The sequence below is a fragment of the Sus scrofa genome, chromosome 7, assembly GCF_000003025.6.
Source record: "Sus scrofa isolate TJ Tabasco breed Duroc chromosome 7, Sscrofa11.1, whole genome shotgun sequence".
Lineage (NCBI taxonomy): Eukaryota > Metazoa > Chordata > Mammalia > Artiodactyla > Suidae > Sus > Sus scrofa.
In genome coordinates, this window is record NC_010449.5 from 117,688,002 (window position 1) to 117,708,558 (window position 20,557).

Sequence of the window (20,557 nt, forward strand, 5' to 3'; positions counted from 1 at the left end):
TCTTAACTTGCTTTCTTGATTTGTAGTGAGACTTTTTAAAAAGTTGACTTAATGTATTAAGAATACACGTTTCCTTTGTTGTTTGAAAGTAGAGTGGTCCTATGAAGCCTTTTGTAAGCCAAATGGCATAAAGTGAAGAATGAGTTACCTTAGGACATGTCTTGCTAATGGATACACAGAATAAATTGATATTAAAGCATAGCAGCTCACAGACAAAACTCTGGTAGTCTGATGCTGAATTTACGTATTTCCTGGGGAAGGTGCTTGGTGGTGCCACTCTTGCCGACTGTTGAAGGTGTGTGCTGCCTGTCTCTGAAATGGCTTGCTGCAAAACAGATGAACACTATTTGTGCTTTTTTGCCTTTTTTCTCCCCCATAAAAGTGATAATCCTCTTTGGATTTCATTCAGTTAGAGAAAACAGGCACTAGTGTAGGTCTTTCATTTGAGTGTTCTGTACTTTCCTCACTGACTTGAAGTGTTTGTTAATATAATATATCCAAAGATTGATCATACTTTGAATCTGTGGCTAATAAACTAGAGTTTACAAATCGTGGGAACTTGTACTGTTTGAGTTAGCTTTATAGTTATTACACCAGAGTGGTTCTTGATATTTCAGAGCATACACATTGGTTAAATTGGATACCTAAACTTTTGAAACAAATATCTAGCCTAAATAAGCAGCCTAAAGTGTACATGCCAATTTCACAAAAATGTTGCTCTTTCTAAGTACCTAAATATTTATCCTAGGTAGCGTTAGGTCTTAGGTGGCCTAGCATGGGGAAAGGATGGACCTTATTTGGAAACTGGTCTTTGGTTCATAAAACTTTCAGATTCCTAGTTTGCCATCTGAAGCAGAGAAGAGATTTGATAAATTATAATGTAAATCCATAGAGGTACAACTTAAGAATGATATAACAAGCTACAGAAATGAAACCTGAGTGGTGTAACTAGTAGTTATGAAATCAGGCCTGCTTTCTCTCTTTCTGCTTTATTAGATTGCTTCTGGGTCGAGAGCAGATTTTGTGGACTGAGTTTTGAATGCCATTACTGGAAGTCATGGGAGTTTTTAGTAGCAGTATGGATGGTGGACTGGCATAACAAGGGAGTGGAAAAAGTGGGCCAAGATGCCAAGAGTCAGAACAAGTGTAGTGGGGATGGAATTGTTCTATAGAATGTTGTTGAAATTAAAAAAGGAGAGATGGGCCTATATCCTGTGTAAGCTTTGCCTGATGAAGATTATTTTAAATATTATAAAGAAGATACCTGGAGAGAAGAATTCTGGAAGTATTTAGTATTGTGTCCTCTTCCTTCCTCCCTCCTGACCCCCCGAAAAGTGGGATAGAAGGAGTGCTTGCCTGTCTTGTGATTTCGGGGGGAGGGGGGAGGCAAAGTTCACACACACACACACACACACACACACACACACACACACACACAGTGTGTAGGTATTTATATTTTGCTCTGATCCAGAAAGGGTTAAGACTTTTAGGAGTTTTAGTCATATGTTAAAAACTAGCAAAATGTTTTCATTAAAGGTGGATGAAAAGGAAGAATAAGGATAGAGACATAAAATAGCAGGAAATTAGGGTACTAAAATTTGTCTATGGAAGCACAGTAATTTTTGAATTTTGTAGAACAGAAAACTTGTTGGTAAGAATTTAGGTAGTGGAGTTCCTGTTGTGGTGCAGCGGCAATGAATCTGACTAGGAACCATGCGGGTTCTATCTCTGACCCTGCTCAGTGGGTTAAGGATCCAGCGTTGCCCAGAGCTGTGGTGTAAGTTGCACACGATCTGGTGTTGCTGTGGCTGTGGTGTAGGTCGGCGGCTGTAGCTCTGATTAGACCCCTAGCCTGGGAACCTCCATGTGCCATAGGTGCAGCCCTAAAAGGCCAAAAAAAGAAAGAAAGAAAAAAAAAATTTATCCTGAAGATAAATACAAATATGTTCATGAGGTGAAAATGAGCTAGTTGCTCAGGAAAAGCACAAGTGTTGATACTTAAATTGAAGATGAGAAAGAAGTTTTAATGGATCACAAATACTGTGCCTCCATATCTAGTTTTTTCCTCATTGTTTTATATATTGTAGAAGTTATTTTAAAAATAGTATAATATCGAAAGAAAATGAAATACTGGTAGAATCTCTAGAAAGTGATGGTCATGGGCAGGTGTCTGAGGTGTTGAAGAATGGGAGAGAAAACTTTGCATTCTTGGCATTGATAGCTGTCTGGAGTGTTCCAGGAGAAAGTAGGTAAGATCCTTCAGGTTAACCAGTATTGGAGTGTGTATATTTGTTTTAATAGAACAGATTGTTTTATAACTCTCCTTAATTTCTAACGCTATAACTAAATGGAAACAATTGACTTCTTCCATTCAAAGTTCAGTTATAGTTAATGTTTCTGCTTGGGATATTTTGGACATTCAGAGCATCTGGCAGCCTGGAATCCCTAGTCTGTCTGCTTAGGATGAGATTAAGCCATTTGTATCGGAGGCACAGGTATCTTGTACCTTTCAGACGTGTTTTTGTTTCTTTCCTTTTATTTGGTTGTGATTTGTTTTATATATGTTATGTTTTATATACGTCTTATATGTATACTTGTATTAGATATATCTTCTCTACATATAAAGATATTTGCTGTATATGTTCTTGAATTAGATGGGACAGGTAAATGTTTTTTCTTTTTCTTTCTTGTTTCTTTTTGGATGCGGCATGCAGAAGTTCCTGGGCCAGGGGTTCAACCCGTAGCACAGCAGTGACCAAAGCTGCTGCAGTGACAATGCTGGATCCTTAACCCTCTGTGCCACAAGAGAACTCCAAATGGTGGTTTTATCTTATTGGTGTGACAACATTTTGAATAGATAAAAATTGACAACTGGCATATGATTTTTTTTCCCCATCAGAATGTTGATGTGGAAACTAATGTAGACATTAACATTTTTTTTTTTTTTTCAAATTAGGGTAGATAAACTTGGTAAGAATTTAGAATTCTGAGTCTGGAGTTCCCGTCGTGGTTCAGTGGTTAATGAACCCGACTAGTATCCCTGAGGACATGGTTCCGATTCCTGGCCTCACTCAGTGGGTTAAGGATCAGGATTGCTGTGAGCTGTGGTGTAGGTTGCAGATGCAGCTCGGATCCTGAGTTGCTGTGGCTGTGGTGCAGGCCGGCAGCTACAGCTCTGATTCGACCTGTAGCCTAGGAACCACCATATGCCACAGGTGCGGCCCTAAAAAGACCAAAAAAAATAAATAAATAAAGAATTCTGAGTCTGTAGTAATCTCGTAATATAGTTAAAGGAGATGTGCTTTCCAAGCATTGTTTGTTTTGTTTTTTTTTTTTTGCATGACAATGAAAAATGATATTTGAGAAAGAAAAAATAGGCAACAAGCAAGAAAGCTTAATCCCACAGAGAATGGATACTCATATTTTGTCGATGATCCAAACTCAGCTGACAGTAAATTTAGCCCTTTCAAAAAGGAAAAGAATACAGATAAACTATTTGCTCAAAACCAAAAAAAAGGGGGGGGTTATTGATAGGAAAACCTGAGTTCAGTTTATACTTGACTTAAAGCTTTCCTTGCTTGAACCACATCTAGCTAGAATAAACTTTACACTTTGGCCCTCCTTATGCTAAAATCACTTACAGTTCTGAGGTGGTCGTGAAGGGCTGTAGTTTACTTGGAGATAATCATCTGAAGCGGTGAACAATGCAACATAATATAGTTATGCTAAGATATGTGGTCAGTGTATTTGTTTTACACTTAATACATGGTTTACCTGAAATCTGTAGCGTATGTTGTGAAGGAAGATTTTCAAAAGGTTAGACAGTTTCGAAAGCCACTATTTTTATTTCTTTTTTTTGGCAGTTGCCAGGCCAGGGATCAAACCTGTGCCACAGCAGTAACCACAGCCACAGCAGTGGCAATGCCACATCCTTAACTTGCTGAGCCACTAGGGAACTCCTGAAGGCCACCTTTTTGGTTAGTTTTATGGAACCCGATAAACCGCTTGTTGAGTGACGAAAGTATGTATTAAGATATCATGAATTCATTTATGCTTGTGTTAATTAATAGATTTTAATCATGGAAGACGCTACATAAATATGGAACATTAATGTAAGATACTTAATCTTTTGATGGTGCTTAGTGTATCCCCAGCTCTGAATTAACATCATAACCTTGTATAGCTGTTTAGTTTAAAGTAGGAGGAGCAAGTGATCTGATTTATATTTACTCAGCAAATGTTACTGTAAAATCTTTTTTTTTTTTTTTTTTTTTTTGTCTTTTTTTAGGGCCGCACCCGCGGCACATGGAGATTCCCAGGCTAGGGGTCCAGTCAGAGCTGTAGCTGCTGGCCTGCACCAGAGCCACAGCAATGCCAGATCCGAGCCTCGTCTGCAACCTGCACTACAGCTCATGGCAATGCCTGAGGACAAGGCCAGGGGTTGAACCCAAAACCTCATGGTTTGTAGTCGGATTTGTTAACCACTGAGCCACTGGGAAACTCCTAAAATCTGAGTTAAATTGAGACAGTGGATAACTAGTTCCCGAAACATTGATTAAGTGCCGTATTTCCCAGTGACCATTTAGTAGCAAACATTATGGGCTTCCTGGCATTCTTAGGTTTGTGTTGATAACAGAAGACAAAGTCCCACAGTGACAGTATAAACCAGAATCTAGGGATAGGTAGTACATGCATAATGGGACTTAACTGCATAGAATTCTTGGCACCTTATGCTTTAGTAGATTATTGCACTTTAATGTAAAAAAAATGTATCTAGGATCTAGAACTTGTTAAAAAAAAAAGGTAGAGGCGTGTGTGTGTGTATAAAGAACTTTATTTCTTAAGGAACAGAATTTGGGGCACATAGCTAATTCAAGATATTTGCTTCTTTCTTAGCCTTTACCTGGTTTCGTATTATTCAGTTAGGTTGGTTTTTGTTTTTTTTTTTCCATGGCCACACCTGTGGTATATGGAAGTTTCCTCTCTGGAAATAAAAATTTTAAATAATAGATTTGGCTTGTTTTCAAGAAGTAAAATTTCTCAAGTTCACTGTATCTAGATTGCATTTTTCTTTTAGGATATCTGACCTGGATTCTTTTTGGGCCACCTTGCAGCATATAGAGTTCCTGGGCTAGGGATCAAATCCGAGCCAGGGCTGTGACCTAGGCCACAGCTGAGGCAACGCTGGATCCTTACTTAACCCATTGCTCAGGGCTGGTGATTGAACCCATGTTCCTGCCACTGCAGAGACACCCTTGGTCCTGTTGCACCACAGTGGAGATCTGAATTCTTATTTATAGTGTATTTTGATAATTAGATAGTGACAAAGTTAAAATCCTTGCAGTGGGAGAACTAATGTTTTATTTTTGGTCACTTAGATTTTCGCATTGCTTTTTGTTGTAAGACAAAATGTCTTGAAAGTTTTTTGGGGTCTGGCAGGGAACCAACTATGTTTAGAAATGCGTTTTACTAAAGCAGTTTTCTAATCATGCTGATTTAGGTCAAATTGTAGGCCTTTTTTGGGCAGTAATTTTATCCAGTTCTGTTTGCAGTCCAGTTACAACGCAGGGATCACAACAGACACAGCCGCCACAGAAGCACTATGGCATTACCTCTCCCATCAGCTTAGCAGCCCCCAAGGAGACTGACTGCCTGCTTACACAGAAGCTCATTGAGACTCTGAAGCCCTTTGGGGTTTTTGAAGAGGAAGAGGAACTGCAGCGCAGGTCAGTATATGTGTGTGTGGTGTGTGTGTGTGTGTGTGTGTGTGTGTGTGTGTGGTGTGTGTGTGTTGTTAATTACAGTTCTTTATGAATGTAATAAACTTATTTTGAGGAATTCTGTGTACTTTGAAAGTCAGGTTTTTCCTAAATGTATATCTCTTTGACAAGAGTGATACCTAGAAAAGTTTTTTTTTGTCTGTATAAGGTTCTTTTCCCTTAATTTTTGATTCATAGCACCTTTGGTTAGTATAGTACTATAGAGTTGTCAGAAAGCGGAATGCCTCACTCGCTAAAGGAATGCATTACCCAGTGTAACAGTGCCTCCATGTAGCAAGCTACATTATACTTTTTTTTCTGATAACTTAAACATTGGTTAAAATTTAGGAAGCCACTTATTGAAAGCTTTTTCATTTTTAATTAGTAATTATCTGTAAAAACAACTTGATGCTTGATTGACATTTGTTCTATCAACAGGATTTTAATTTTGGGGAAATTAAATAACCTGGTCAAAGAGTGGATACGAGAAATCAGTGAAAGCAAGGTAAGGTGACTTGTTTGTATGTGGGTAACTTGTCAGCTGAGCACAGTTGTCTCAAAATCTGTTCTTATCTGAGTGTATTTAGAGTCTTTAGTGTGGAGTCTTTTAGATTATTGACAACAAAAAACATATTTGGTTTCTGTATTTGAAAGCAGGAAAAATAACAATTCAGTGATTTTATAAGTACTTTAGGTCTCAGCACTTCAAAGCTGAAACTCAGTAATTATACACTTTACAGAAATAACAAGTGTTCTCCCAAAGGGTGCTTTAAAAATGTATTAAACGTGTATATTAAGTATTTTAGAATCTGGTTACCTTTTAAGGAATTCTTTTTTTTTTTTTTTTTTTTTTTTTTTGTCTTTTTAGGGCTGTACTCACGCAATATGGAAGTTCCCAGGCCAATGGTCAAGTCAGAGCTGTAGCTGCCGGCCTACACCACAGCTCAAGGCAATGCCAGATCCTTAACCCACTGAGCAAGGCCAGGGATCGAATCCGCGTCCTCATGGATACTAGTTTGGTTCGCTACTGCTGAGTGACGACAGGAACTCCTTGGTGGCTAAATTTAAATAACTGGGCTAACTTTACAAGTGGGTTTTTAAAATATGTAAATATAGGAAGACATGGTGTTGTCCACTTTTTAAAAATGTGATATTATAGATATAGATTGTCCGTTTTCTGTAAGTGATGATTATACATGCCCTTAAAAAAATAAGAGAGTTCCTGAGCTTTTCACAGTTTAATTTTAAGGTGTTGGGAGTAACAGTGTATGTCACATTGGGAGGGTGGTATGGAGGAGTGGTCTCTCTTATGTTCTGCTACCGAAGAAGACTTTACTGAGAAATTAATAAATAAAGAGAACATTGAGATTATTTTTTTGTGTTGGAGTTCCTGCTGTGGTGCAGTGGTTAAAGGATCTGGCGTTGCTGCAGCTGCCGTGTAGGTCGCTACTTGAGATCAGATCCAGTCTTTGGCCCAGAAACTTCCATGTGCTGTGCCCCCCCCCCCCCAAAAAGAAAAAGATTGTTTTTTGTGTGGATGGACATCATCTTTCCACTAAGGGCAGTTAAGTAGTCTCCAAAGTACTTTATAGTGGTGCCAGGACACCAGAAGGTGACTGTCCTGGTGTTTCTGCTCTAAGGAATCATCAAAAAGTTTAGCTTTGTTCAGAGCCTATAATTTGTTTATACTCTTTCTAAATTTGCATGGAAATCTTTGGAATGTACTTCTTTTTTTTTTTTTCTTTTCTTTTCTTTTTTTTTTTTTTTAAGAAATAAGTTATCTTTATGCTCCACTGGCAAAATAACTAATTTTTTTTGTTTACTTCAACAGAATCTTCCACAGTCTGTAATTGAAAATGTTGGTGGGAAAATTTTTACATTTGGATCTTACAGATTAGGAGTACACACAAAAGGTAAATAGTGTTATAATTATCTTGAGAAGGAAGATTTTTAATTTCTTGAAAATTATAGTGACATCATCTCAGTTACTTGTGATGTATTATGTACAGCTTAGGTTTGCATGGAAGAGAGTACTTAGTACTTCAGGGAGCCTAAATTTTGGTAAGAAGAAAGATACAAAATGATGCTTTCTATACCTGCACTGTCCAGTGCACTTTTAAGTAAAATAAAAAATTCTCCTTCTCAGTAGAAGTGGTTACATTTTCATTGTTGAATAATGACATGTGGCTGGTGACTAACGTATTGGAAAGTGCACATAAAGTTCAGTTTTCCCTTTGGAGAGATCTTTTGGATAGTGCTGCTGTGTCATTTCTTCTACCTAAAGAATGTTAATCTGGAAATCAGAACAAAAAGCTTGAAAAAAAATGAACCTGTGGATTTCCTCATGTATTTATTGTAGATGTGAAATAGAGTTAGGCCAAAAAAGGGGGGGGGGAGTTCCCTTGTGGCACAGTGGGTTAAGGATCCTGCATTGTCATTGCACCAGCTCAGGTTGGTGCTGCGCCATGGGTTTGATCCCTGGCCCAGGAACTTTTCATATGCTGTGGGCAGAGCCAAAAAAAATATCTGCAGCCATTAGTAATCGCTTTTAATACTTTCTTAGTTACACTTGTAGGTTTTTCCTCTGTATAAATAAATAACAATAAGAATGTTATAGCAGAGAACATTACCGAGCTCTTTTTTACTGAAGGCTGAGTTAAGATTTTGGTCTTCATAATCTTATTTCTTCCTCATTATTTTTATTCTTATATAACAAATACATAAGTCTGAGACAGCTTGAACAGTTTCTCCCAGTCATCTCTTGGCAGAGCTAGGATTCTAACTCTTGCCAGTCTGAGGCTGGAATCTTCAGCCCTTAACCACTGACTGCCTTAAAAGTATCTGCCAGTCTCACGTTCTCTTTGTTGTGGCATTACTTCTCCTCCCCATCTCCACTACTCTGTGCTGTTAGTAGTGCATTTGCTTTTGATGTGTCCTGTGAACTCTGCCCTTCTCCCCTTCATGAATATGCCAGACATACAGCCTTCAGAGGTAGTAGTTCAAATATTGAGTCTTTCAGGCAAATGGCTACGATGACCTGATTCCATATTGATCTGTTTCTTTTCTGATCCCAGTTATTGTTTTTAATCATCTTTTTTGTTGTTGTTCTCCTTGTGTATTCAGTCAAGCACTAAATTAATAACATATAACTTCCTAGCACTAAATTAATAACAGCTGTCTTACCATGGTCTGCCTCTTTGGATCCTTGCCATTGGTCCTTCTCGAAGTGTATAGGTTCCATTGAGGGGCAGATCAGAACCCATAAGCACCAGTCACAATGTATAGGCAAAAATTGTATTTTTTTGTTTTACTCATTAGTTCATTGACATGGCTGTGACTAATGACACTAAGATGTTGGGTGTATTCCTGAAATCCCTTCTCTCACCCTAACTGTCCTGAGTCACCTTTCTTTGACTCCTAGTTTACCTGGGCCACTATAATTACAAGAGGGTGCTGCAGGAAAAAAAGGTCTCATCAATTAGGGTCATATTTTTCTTATAATGACTGGTAATTTTTCTTAAGGAGAAGAGTGCACTTTTACAGGCCCATCAGTATAATGTTGGTGGATTTTCAACATCAATTATTTCCATAATAATATGGAAAACAATTTTCTTGAAGTAGTTAATTAGTGGTTAATGGGCTTAATTTTTTTTTTTTTTTTTTTTAGGTGCCGATATTGATGCGTTGTGTGTTGCACCAAGACATGTTGATCGAAGTGACTTTTTCACCTCATTCTATGATAAGTTGAAATTGCAGGAAGAAGTGAAAGATTTAAGAGTGCGTAAATGTTCAGGGCAAGAGGGGAGGAGTTATAAAAACTGATTTAGTCAACTGAGTTAGTTTTATGATACAGCCGTTAATTTATTGAGCTCTTGGAGTTTGTCAGACCCTTTTAAGCTCCACGTGTATGGTTGCATTTTATTTTTTACATTAAGTCCAAAATCATAAATTTGTAATCTCATGTCTAGAGTAGGAAATGAGGCAAACGAAATAACTGTTAAGCAACTTGGCCACCATCACGTATCTGAGTGGCAGAGATCAAAGATTTGAACTTAGGCATGTCTGCTTCAGGATTCCAGTGTCTTAAAGTTATTTACTGAGAACCTAGTCTGTGAGGCATTATGCTAAATTATATTCAAACAGGTTCAAGTATGCATTCATTTAAAAGCACTAAAACTGGTATAGGTCTAATGTATAGCTTTTCACAGACACTGAATTTGTTTTAATTGTCTCATAGGCTGTTGAAGAGGCATTTGTACCAGTTATCAAACTGTGTTTTGATGGGATAGAGGTAAGGTTCAAATAGACAAGTATTTCTATGTGTAATTTTGATAGATATAGGTAAAAACATGATTTATTTTAAAGTTTTGTAATTTGGGAGTTAGTGTGATACTGGTAAGAATTAAGTTTTTTTGAAATGGAAGTTATTGCCAAATCTTTGTAGGATATACTGTTTTTAGTCTTTTTAAAAAATTTTTTAATTTTTTAATTTTTTTTTTGTCTTTTTGCCATTTCTTGAGCTGCTCCCGCGGCACATGGAGGTTCCCAGGCTAGGGGTCCAATCAGAGTTGTAGCTGCCAGCCTACACCACAGCCACAGTAATGCAGGATCCAAGCTACATCTGCAGCCTACACCACAGCTCACGGCAACGCTGGATCCTTAACCCACTGAGCAAGGCCAGGGATCGAACCCTCAACCTCATGGTTCCTAGTCAGATTCGTTAACTGCTGAGCCACAACGGGAACTCCAGTTTTTTTTTTTTTTTTTTTTTTTTTTTTAAAGAGCCTAGTGAAACTAGGAGTTAAAATATAGACAGAAGTAATGAAATACTAACTATGAAATGCTGCTACACACAATGGAATACTACTCAGCCATAAAAAAGAACAAAATAATGCTATTTGCAGTAACATGGATGCAACTGGAGATTATCATACTAGATGAAGTAAGTCAGAAAGACGTAAATACCATATGATATCACTTACATGTGGAATCTAAAATGTGGCAAAATGAACCTATCTATAGAACAGAAACAGACTCACAGACGTGGAGAACAGACTTTTGGGAGCTGAGCGGAGGCAGGAGGGAATGGGGTAGACCACGTATTTGAGATTAGTAGATGCAAACTATTACATTTAGAATGGATAAGTAATGAGGTCCTACTGTACAGCACAGGGAACTGTATTCAGTCTCTTGTGACAGAACGTGATTGAAGATAATATGAGAAAAGGAATATATATATATATACACACACACACACACACACACACACACGCACACACATATATGTATGTATGACAGGGTCTTTGCTGTACAGCAGAAGTGGACACAACATGGTACGTCAACTATAGTAAAAAAAAAATTTAGAAAAATAAACTATGAAGACATCAAAAAATTTTTAATTGTATTTGTTAAAAATAAATATGCCTGTGGAATAGTTTACTTAATAGTTTTTCCATGTTCAAATTTTAGATACTTATAGTTTTAGAAACATTAATATAACACAGTATGTTTTTGCAAATAGAACTTTGCCTTGGCTTTATTTAAATTAAATATTTAAGAAGTTGATAGGAAATTGTGACCTGATTGTTATGTATACTGAAATATTTTCTGACAGTGGAGGATATATGAGCTCAAATTCTTGAAGTGATGTGCCATTCTCTGTGCTGTTTTCAGCATGTATAGTGAAAGTAGTTGCAGCAAAGCTGACAGTGAAGCAACTTAAGTTATTTGTTGTGTTACTTCCACCTTACATAATGGTGCTGGAAAGTCTGATAGTAATGAACGTTATGAAATTTTAGAAACTGGAGGAGTAATACTTCATTGTTTTGTAAGAAAAAAAAAGAGGTGGTTTCTATATTTGTTGCATAACTATCTCTGAGATACAAGTAACCTTAATAGATATAAAATGTTAATTTTTGTAAAGGATTATCAAGTTTAGGCAGTTTTGATTTACTGTGAGTTTTTAAATAAATATAAAATAATCTGTAATGTAGGCTATATGCTGTTTTCTCAAAAAGAACATTACCAACAAAGGGAGAGTTTTTTGGAGACTCAATTCGATTGTGTAAACTTTTCAGGATGGAGATGAAAGTCAGAATGGTTACCTGAACTATTTAATGTGTTAGTTATCTGTACATTCATTGTATCTAAAATAAATAATGTTGTTTTAGAGAATGCCTTTCAATTTCAACATCTTGTTAAGTGATTTTATGCGGACTTTTTAAAATGTCATCGTCATCCCTGAGTTGCCTTTTTTTTTTTTTCCTTTCCTTCTTTTTAGGGCCTCCCCTGTGGCATATGGAAGTTCCTAAGCTAGGGGTCAAATCAGAACTATAGCTGCCGGGCCTATGCCACAGCCACAGCAGTGCGGGATCCGAGCCACGTCTGTGACCTATACCACAGCTGATGGCAGTGCCAGATTCCCGACCCACTGAGCAAGGCCAGGGATCAAACCCACATCCTTATGGATACTAGTTGGATTTGTTTCCACTGTGCCACAACAGGAACTCCCTGAGGTCCTTTTTGAGTTACATATTTTTTTAGAGCATATGGTCTTTTTTTTTTTTTGGCCATCCCATGGCCTATGGAGTTCCTAGGCCAGGGATCAATCCAAGCTACAGTTGCAGTCCAGGTTGCAGCTGCACCCAGGGGGGATCCTTAACCCAGTGTGCCAGGCCGGGAATCAAATCTGCGTCCCAGCGCTACCAAGATGCTGCTGGTCCTGTTGCTCCTCAGTGGGAACTCCTATGAGCATATAATGTTTATTTCTGCCTATATTGGAAGAGATACTGGACTTTGTATCATTGGAAAATTTAGGCTGTACCACAAGTAATCGTGTAAGTGCACAGTTTTTTCCTAACCTCCAGCTGCATGTTTAGTTTTGTTTGTCTTTTTAGGGCCGCACCTGCAGCATATGGAAGGTCCCAGGCTAGGGGTTGAACTGGAGCTGCAGCTGTGGACCTACACCACAGCCACGGCAACATAGAATCTGAGCCACATCTGTGACCTATGCCGCAGCTCACAGCAATGCTGGAACCTTAACCCACTGAGGGAGGCCGGGGATCAAACCCGCATCCTCTTGGATACTGGTCAGATTCTTAACCTCCTAAGGCACAGTGGGAACTCTTGTGAGCATATAGTCTTTATTTCTGTCTAAATTGGAGGAGATACTGTACTTTGTAATCTGTATCATTGGAAAATTTAGGCTGTACTACAAATAATTGTGTAAATGTACAGTTTTTTTCCTAACCTTTAGCTGAATGTTTAAATGATTTTTCACAGTAAGCTTTTAAATTACTGCATTTTAAAGTAATCTTGGAGCTCCCGTCGTGGCTCAGTGGTTAACAAATCCGACTAGGAACCATGAGGTTTCGGGTTCAATCCCTGGCTTCGCTCAGTGGGTTAAGGATCCGGCGTTGCCAAGAGCCGTGGTGTTAGGCTGCAGTCGTGGCTCGGATCTGGCATTGCTGTGGCTCTGGTGTAGGCTGGCAGCTATAGCTCCGATTCGACCCTCGGCCTGGGCACCTCCCTATGCTGCTGGTATGGCTCTAGAAAAGACAAAAAGACAAAAAAATAAATAAATAAAGTAATCTTAAAGAAGATGTTTGTTTCTCTAGCACCATTCAAAGTTTGGAACCATGAAATCAACCTTCAGGAATAATTACCAAATCTGTGCTAAGTTTCTTTGCCTTCCATCTTTCCTTGAAAAAAAAAAAAAAAAGTTTTGTCAGTTGCATTCTCTAAGTCTTCAAAATTAGCCAGTTTTTGTTTTGTTTTGTTTCTATTTAGCAAAGCTAATTTGGAGAAACAGACTATAATATCATAGATACCTAAGTTCTTAAATATAAGGCTCTCCCTTTTTATTGCCGTGTATATTTGGGCCACATATAACCATATTGGCCTTATATTTGGGCATCTCTTAGGATATAATCAATTCACAGTTCATAGAGGTGACGAACTAAACAGTAATCCAGTATGTACTAACTAAATAGTATATATAACTAGATAGACTAATCCATTATAAATAGAGTAATCCAGTATATTTATGTATTTTGCAATCTTAATGAATTAAACTTAGTGTGATTAAAATGACAAGTACCTGGAGTTCCCAGTGTTGCTCAGTGGGTTAAGACTGACTAGTATCCATAAGAATGCAGGTTTAATCCCTGGCCTTGCTCAGTGAGTTAAGGATCCAGTGTTGCCACAAGTTGCAGAGACCAAGCTCCCATTTGCCCCTTAGCCTGGGAACTTCCATATGCTGCAGCTGTGGCCATAAAAAGAAAAAAAAAAAAAAATGACAAGTAGCTATATATACACTTTATGTTTAGTATTATCATGTTTTAGCATCTGATTAAAATACCTGTGATAAGGAATTCCCGTTGTGGCTCAGTGGTTCAGTCGTTAACGAATCTGACTAGGAACCATGAGATTGCAGGTTTGATCCCTGGCCTTGCTCAGTGGGTTAAGGATCCTGCATTGCCGTGAGCTGTGGTGTAGATCAGGTCGAAGACACGGCTCAGATCTGGCCTCGCTGTGGTGAAGGCCGGCAGCTACAGCTCCGATTAGACCCCTAGGCTGGGAACCTCCACATGCCGCGTGTGGGGCCCTAGAAAAGACAAAAAAAAAAATACCTGTGTTAAGAATTTTGTTTGGACTTTGAGAGGCATTGTCATTTAACAAATGGTTAGCAGATCCTGTTTTGTTTTGTTGCTTTTTAGGGCTGCGCCTGTGGCACATGGAGGTTCCCAGGCTAGGGATTGAATGGAGCTGTCTGTAGCTGCCAACCTACACCATCACCACCCAACATCAGATCCAAGCTGCGTCTGTGACCTACACCACAGCTCACGGTAGTGCCGGATCCTTAACCCACTGAGCAAGGCCAGGGATCGAACCCGAACCCTCATGGATGCTAGTCAGATCCTGCTGAGCCACGACGGGAACTCCTAGCAGATCCTGGTTTTAAGGTATTACATGTTTTCTTTTTTACAGAAATGCCTTAAAAATAGTTTGATAGATACGGAATGTTTTGTTCTTGTTTTAGATTGATATTTTGTTTGCAAGATTAGCACTGCAGACTATTCCAGAAGACTTGGACTTACGAGATGACAGTCTGCTTAAAAATTTAGATATAAGATGTATAAGAAGTCTTAACGGTATGTAAAACCTATTTCCTTTTGCATAGTAGCAATTTTGGTCAAATATGAAGTACTTTTTAACTCGTTTTATAATGAAGCTTTTAATAGCCACATAGTTTATCTATAGTGAGTTAAATAAAATGAGCTTTACTTAATAGTTAAATGACAGAAGGGTATCTGATAATTTGTCACATTCATTGATGTCTTGCACTGTTATTTCTTTTCTTCCTGGTGCATTTAAGGACTGTCTGACATTTGTACTCTTGCTATTGGTTTAGGCTTTGCTGTGTAAATCTAGTTAGGTTTTTTTTTTTTTTTTTTTCCCATCTTTTTAGGGCTGTACCCGAGGTGTGTGGAGGTTCTCAGCCTAGGCATCTAATCTGAGCTGTAGCTGCCGGCCTCCGCCACAGCAATGATAGATCTGAGCTGCGTCTGCAGCCTGCACCACAGCCCACGGCAACACTGGCTCCATAACCAACTGAGTGAGGCCAGGGATCAAACCCACATCCTCATGGATTCATTTTTGCTGAGCCACGATGGGAACTCTCTCTAGTTAATTTTGATTCTGATAACCTTTGTAACATTTTCTACTGTCGTGTATAAAAGTTTTAGCTTTGAACACTTGTTTTGGCATTGCTTGTTACCATGCTCTTTAAAAAGAATTCTTGGAAACTTAAGTGGATCAAATCCTCTTCAGTATATCTAAACTGGAAGATGTTTTAATTATGGGTTGAGAAGTTCACATTGTGGCTCAGTGGATTAAGAACCCGACTAGTATCCAAGAAGATGTGATTTCTATCCCTGACCTCACTCAGTGGGTTAAGGATCCAGCGTTGCCATGACATGCAGTGTAGGTCACAGATGCGGCTCACATCCTGAGTTGCTATGGCTGTGGTGTAGCCTGGCAGTTGCAGCTCCAATTCGACCCTTAGCCTGGGAACGTCCATATTGCTAAGGGAGTGGCCCTAAAAAGACAAAAAAAAAAAAAAAAAAAAAAATTATAGGTTGGAAATTTGAGATAAGGCAGATTACATAGAGTTGAGATTTCTTTGGTTTAGAGTAGTGCCTGTGATAGGAGATAAAAGCTTTATAGTTTTTATTTGCCTGTTATTAACATTACTAATTCTACCAAGTAAATTTTTGTTTAATTTGATATTACTATCAGAAAATTTAAAAGACATATTATCACTGAACTTTTGATGATTTAATGTTCTGTTCTTTTCACTCCTGTTAATCAGGTTGCAGGGTAACCGATGAAATTTTACATCTAGTACCAAACATTGACAACTTCAGGTTAACCCTGAGAGCTATCAAACTGTGGGCCAAACGTGAGTTCAGAATTTGTTGGCTAGCTTATTAAAAATGTTTAATCTTTTGTTCAACACTAACTTTTCTTTTTGCTTTTCCCTTATCAACAGGCCACAACATCTATTCCAATATATTAGGTTTCCTCGGTGGTGTTTCCTGGGCTATGCTAGTAGCAAGAACTTGCCAGCTTTATCCAAATGCAATAGCATCAACTCTTGTACATAAATTTTTCTTGGTATTTTCTAAATGGTATGTGTTTAGATTATATTAAAATAAAATTGATTGTAGACACTGAAGTTTAGTCTTATTTCTATGACATTTCTGCAGCTGGTTTCAGATTCAAATTTTAGTTCATTATGTAGCAGTTTAGGTAGCCTTGGGGAGATCATGCTGTGTAGAAAATGGCAAACCTAAATTCCCTTCCTTTCCCTCTCTTTCCCAGGATAGTAAGGCAGATGCTATTTGTACTTCCCTGCGTAAACTTACTTCCAAATAAACTCGTGAGTTTTAGCTATACTGTCTGCTAAAACCTAATGAGTTCATAAGTTGGGATATCATTACTTTGGATAAAAACTTACACATACCACTCTTTGAGGCCATTAGTTCCTTGTGGTTGTTTTTTGCTTTCAGCTACCCATTTATCTTTAGTAGGATATTAAAGATGTCAATATATATGTAAAGCTTTTAATTGTGAGTGCTTAAAAAAAAGCATTTGGTCATCCTTTTTGAATTTGTCATTAACCCAAGAGAGGTCTGTCTTTTTTTTTTAAGCTCTCCTTCATTTCAGCATGGTCACATCTGTCAACCATTCTTTCTTTTGAGTAAGAGATTATTACCATTTCATATTAGTTGGTTTGGCCCAGAAGGTTAGAGTTCCTGCCTTTCAGTCAAATTGATCTTAGAGATTTGTCTTCCCTCCCCATTTCTGCCAACCTCTGTATCTCCTCCCTCTGAAAAAAGAGGCTTTTTTTAAAAATTAGAGTTTTGGAGACGATTTAGAATTTAGAACTGTGCTACACTTTTCAGGAACACGTTTTCTCATTTATGGATTCGATAGCACTTAAACATTACCAGGTTTTCTCTTAATGCTGTACATACATAGCAAATAGTATTTTTAAGAAGCTGACCTTGATATGAAAGGTGGCAAATACTTCCCACTTTTCCATCTCGTCTATAAAGGACGGAAGTAGTAACCTCATAGAAGACATCTTGCAGACAGTGTGGTCCCCATTACAATGTTTATTACACATGTTCGTGTTACAGCCTGTAAGTAACGAGAGAAATGTTTTCCTAATCAGTTCTTAAAATTTTTCGTACTCCTTTGCCTATAGCGAGTTAACTTTTCATCATCAGTTATCTTTGGATGGAGCTAATATAAAGACAGGTTCTTTGTCTTTTCAAGGGAGAATTTATCCTGCTCAGGGTTAAGGTGAACACGTTAGATGTCTTTGGATAGTATTTTTTATGTAAATAGTGCTTTTTATCAGTTCTTTGAGAAGCAGAGATGTTTGACTTCAGTCAGAGAAAGCTACCAGATGATTTAAGTTAATTTCAAAGAGGAAAAGTATTTCAAGTAGTTTAACATCGACAGAGGAATAAAAGATTATATATACCAAGAGTGCAAAATGATTGAAGAAGGATCACATTCACAAATGCTGTATGTTTAACGAAATACGTGTAGATGGTAATATCCAATAGTCTTATCAAGTGCTACAATCTTTTTAAACAGGGAATGGCCAAATCCAGTCCTATTGAAACAGCCTGAAGAATGCAATCTTAATTTGCCTGTATGGGACCCAAGGGTTAGTGTATTATTTTTTCCCCTACAAATTCAAACTGTTCAATAACAAGTAAAAATCCTCTGCATAGACTTCAGGGAGACTTCCCATCCTATTAACGTATGAGTGGACATGTTCGTATTACACTTTTTTTTAATCTCAACTATAATTGTCCTCTGATGTGAGAAGCGTAATTATGTACCCTGTAAAACTACATTTAATTGTACATAGTTTATAATACCAAAGTCACTAACATTTTAATTTATTCTATAGAGAACTGCCTTGTAAGTCAAAGTTGTGTGGGCATTTGTGCTTAAAAAATAATAATAAAAGGATACTAAAAATCCCTGTATTTTTTTTGTTTGATCTAAATATTCTGTTAAAATTGGGTTATTGTAGGGAAAAAACTGTTGCTTAATGTTTAACTGTGGCAGATAACTTTTAAACACTTCACTTTAGTTACTAGGATATAATTGTAAAAATTGGTTTGGATAATTCAGATTACAGAAGCATTCCATGGGCTAAAGAGGAGTTTCCATTTGCTTCTTTGGAAGTTACAACCTTTACAGCTTACTCAGTTTAAGTGTTAACAACATGCACTTTATTAATTGATTAAAAATTTAAGTTTGAATAAGGCTTTCTAGGTTTATGAAGTTCTATTTTTCTACATTAGTTTGCTTTTTTATTACAATATCAAAAATATTGTCAGTTTAAAATTTTGTTAATGACATCAGGCTGTGTCTTTTTAAGTTTTCTAAACCTCAAGACATTTGATTTTGGAGGGATATGAGTTTGCAATTTCCTCTGTGGAGATATGCCATTTTTATCAATAGTATATGGAGTAAGATGAACAGTTCATTACCTCTTAAAATGATACCTGCGTGGATAATGTAGTTTTACCATATGTTAATAAGCTTCTACTCCTGATAAGTTAAGGGTATATTAAAACTAAGTTTCCAGCTTGTTTAAAATTCATTTTACACAGAACATATTGTAATATGACATTTCTCAAAAGTGTAATTGTGTGTGCATCCATATTACTATTGTTGGAAAAAGAAAAACTAAACAAGTAGATGTCGAAGTAGAATTTTTTTTGCTTGACAGGCACACTGTTTTTAGTAAGGTTGCCAAAATAGTCATGCCCAAATGATGGAAACAGACCATTAGTTTAGACCAAATCGCTGATTCTGTAAAGAATTTCTCTAAAAACAATGTCTCTTTACCTGGTTTTTCTTTCTCAACGCCAGCTATGAGTGAAATAAAATTTAATCATTGGTTCAGTTTAACAAGGGTTTAAAAGTCCAAGTATCTGTTGCATATGTACTTGAAGAAACTGATTGGCTGTTGTTGTATGTAGGTAAACCCCAGTGATAGGTACCATCTTATGCCTATAATTACACCAGCATACCCACAACAGAACTCCACGTACAATGTGTCCGTTTCTACACGGATGGTCATGGTTGAGGAGTTTAAACAAGGTAAGTGTTTCTATCCTTATGCTCTCCTTTATACACGAAGGATTTACATACGGTTGTACACCCAGTTTTCGGGTATGCAGTTAAATTGAAAGCATTCACTGAAGTGGATTTTGGTGTTTGTTTATTGATTATAGTTTATATTTGAGAATTGACTTGAAAACTTGGTTTAATCTCGTTTAGGCAGTTTATTTTTGAGTATATATTGGAAGATGAACCAGAATTTAATGCTGTGTCCTTAGCAGGACCGTTACGGTTTAGTGCCATACCATTGGCAATGTAACATTTTAAGTGGTATCATAGATTGTCTCCACTGGGTGACATGAGAAGCTTTTAGGAGTCTATGTACTTGGAAAGTGCTTTGAGCAGAATTTTGGCCAGATTGCCCACTATTTGGAATAACCCTTAAATGTTTCTGAATCCCAGTAATACTGCTAATTTGAAGGAGTAGCTATTGCTAAATGGTCTTTGAGGGAAGTAGCAAGAACAGAATGGTTTCATTTAATAGAAGGAAATAGAATCAGCCTCAAACTCAGAAGTGTCATGTTGGTTACTGTATTCTAACAAGGTTTTTCATGGGGAGATGTTGCTATCCTTTTATGGGAAATTTGTTTTTTTAGAAAGGCAGGAAACAAAGCTTATGGGAATTTTTCTCTTTCTCAGGTAACTGTAGTGCTTCAGTTTTAGGAAGGGGTCAGTCTATGGGCATGGCATTTTAGAGTAATGGTAATTTACCAGAAACTTGGGATCTCAAAAAAAAAAAAAATCCTCCAGCGTTTTTGACAGGAGTGTAATATATGTAAGACTCTTTATGCTCTAGAGTTATAAACTAAAATTGCTATATTATGATCTTAGTGGTATAGAGAATGCATGTGGTGTATTTAAGATCTTTAAAATTCTAGATTCTTAGACTGAAGCATGCAAACATTTTAATATGTTTTTAATTTAGGTCTTGCTATCACAGATGAAATTTTGCTGAGTAAGGCAGAGTGGTCCAAACTTTTTGAAGCTCCAAACTTCTTTCAAAAGTACAAGTATGTATTTTAAGGCATGTCGGACGTGTTGCTCTCTTAAGTAATGGTTTAATGGTAGCATATGTGACA

The 20,557-nt window shown here is 37.4% G+C and overlaps 1 protein-coding gene across 8 annotated transcripts in view; it reads left to right on the forward strand.

The window, feature by feature from the left end:
* Window positions 1–20,557, forward strand: part of PAPOLA (poly(A) polymerase alpha) — a 64,266-nt gene that overhangs the window by 11,919 nt on the left and 31,790 nt on the right. For all 8 annotated transcript variants that reach the window (XM_021099683.1, XM_001929075.7, XM_021099685.1 and 5 more), the window contains exons 2-12: window positions 5,553–5,726; window positions 6,198–6,264; window positions 7,591–7,672; window positions 9,427–9,536; window positions 9,997–10,050; window positions 14,800–14,911; window positions 16,132–16,221; window positions 16,312–16,450; window positions 17,931–18,003; window positions 19,337–19,457; window positions 20,404–20,488. In XM_021099683.1, coding sequence (XP_020955342.1) covers window positions 5,553–5,726; window positions 6,198–6,264; window positions 7,591–7,672; window positions 9,427–9,536; window positions 9,997–10,050; window positions 14,800–14,911; window positions 16,132–16,221; window positions 16,312–16,450; window positions 17,931–18,003; window positions 19,337–19,457; window positions 20,404–20,488 — 1,107 coding nt within the window. The remainder of the gene's footprint in view (window positions 1–5,552; window positions 5,727–6,197; window positions 6,265–7,590; window positions 7,673–9,426; window positions 9,537–9,996; window positions 10,051–14,799; window positions 14,912–16,131; window positions 16,222–16,311; window positions 16,451–17,930; window positions 18,004–19,336; window positions 19,458–20,403; window positions 20,489–20,557) is intronic.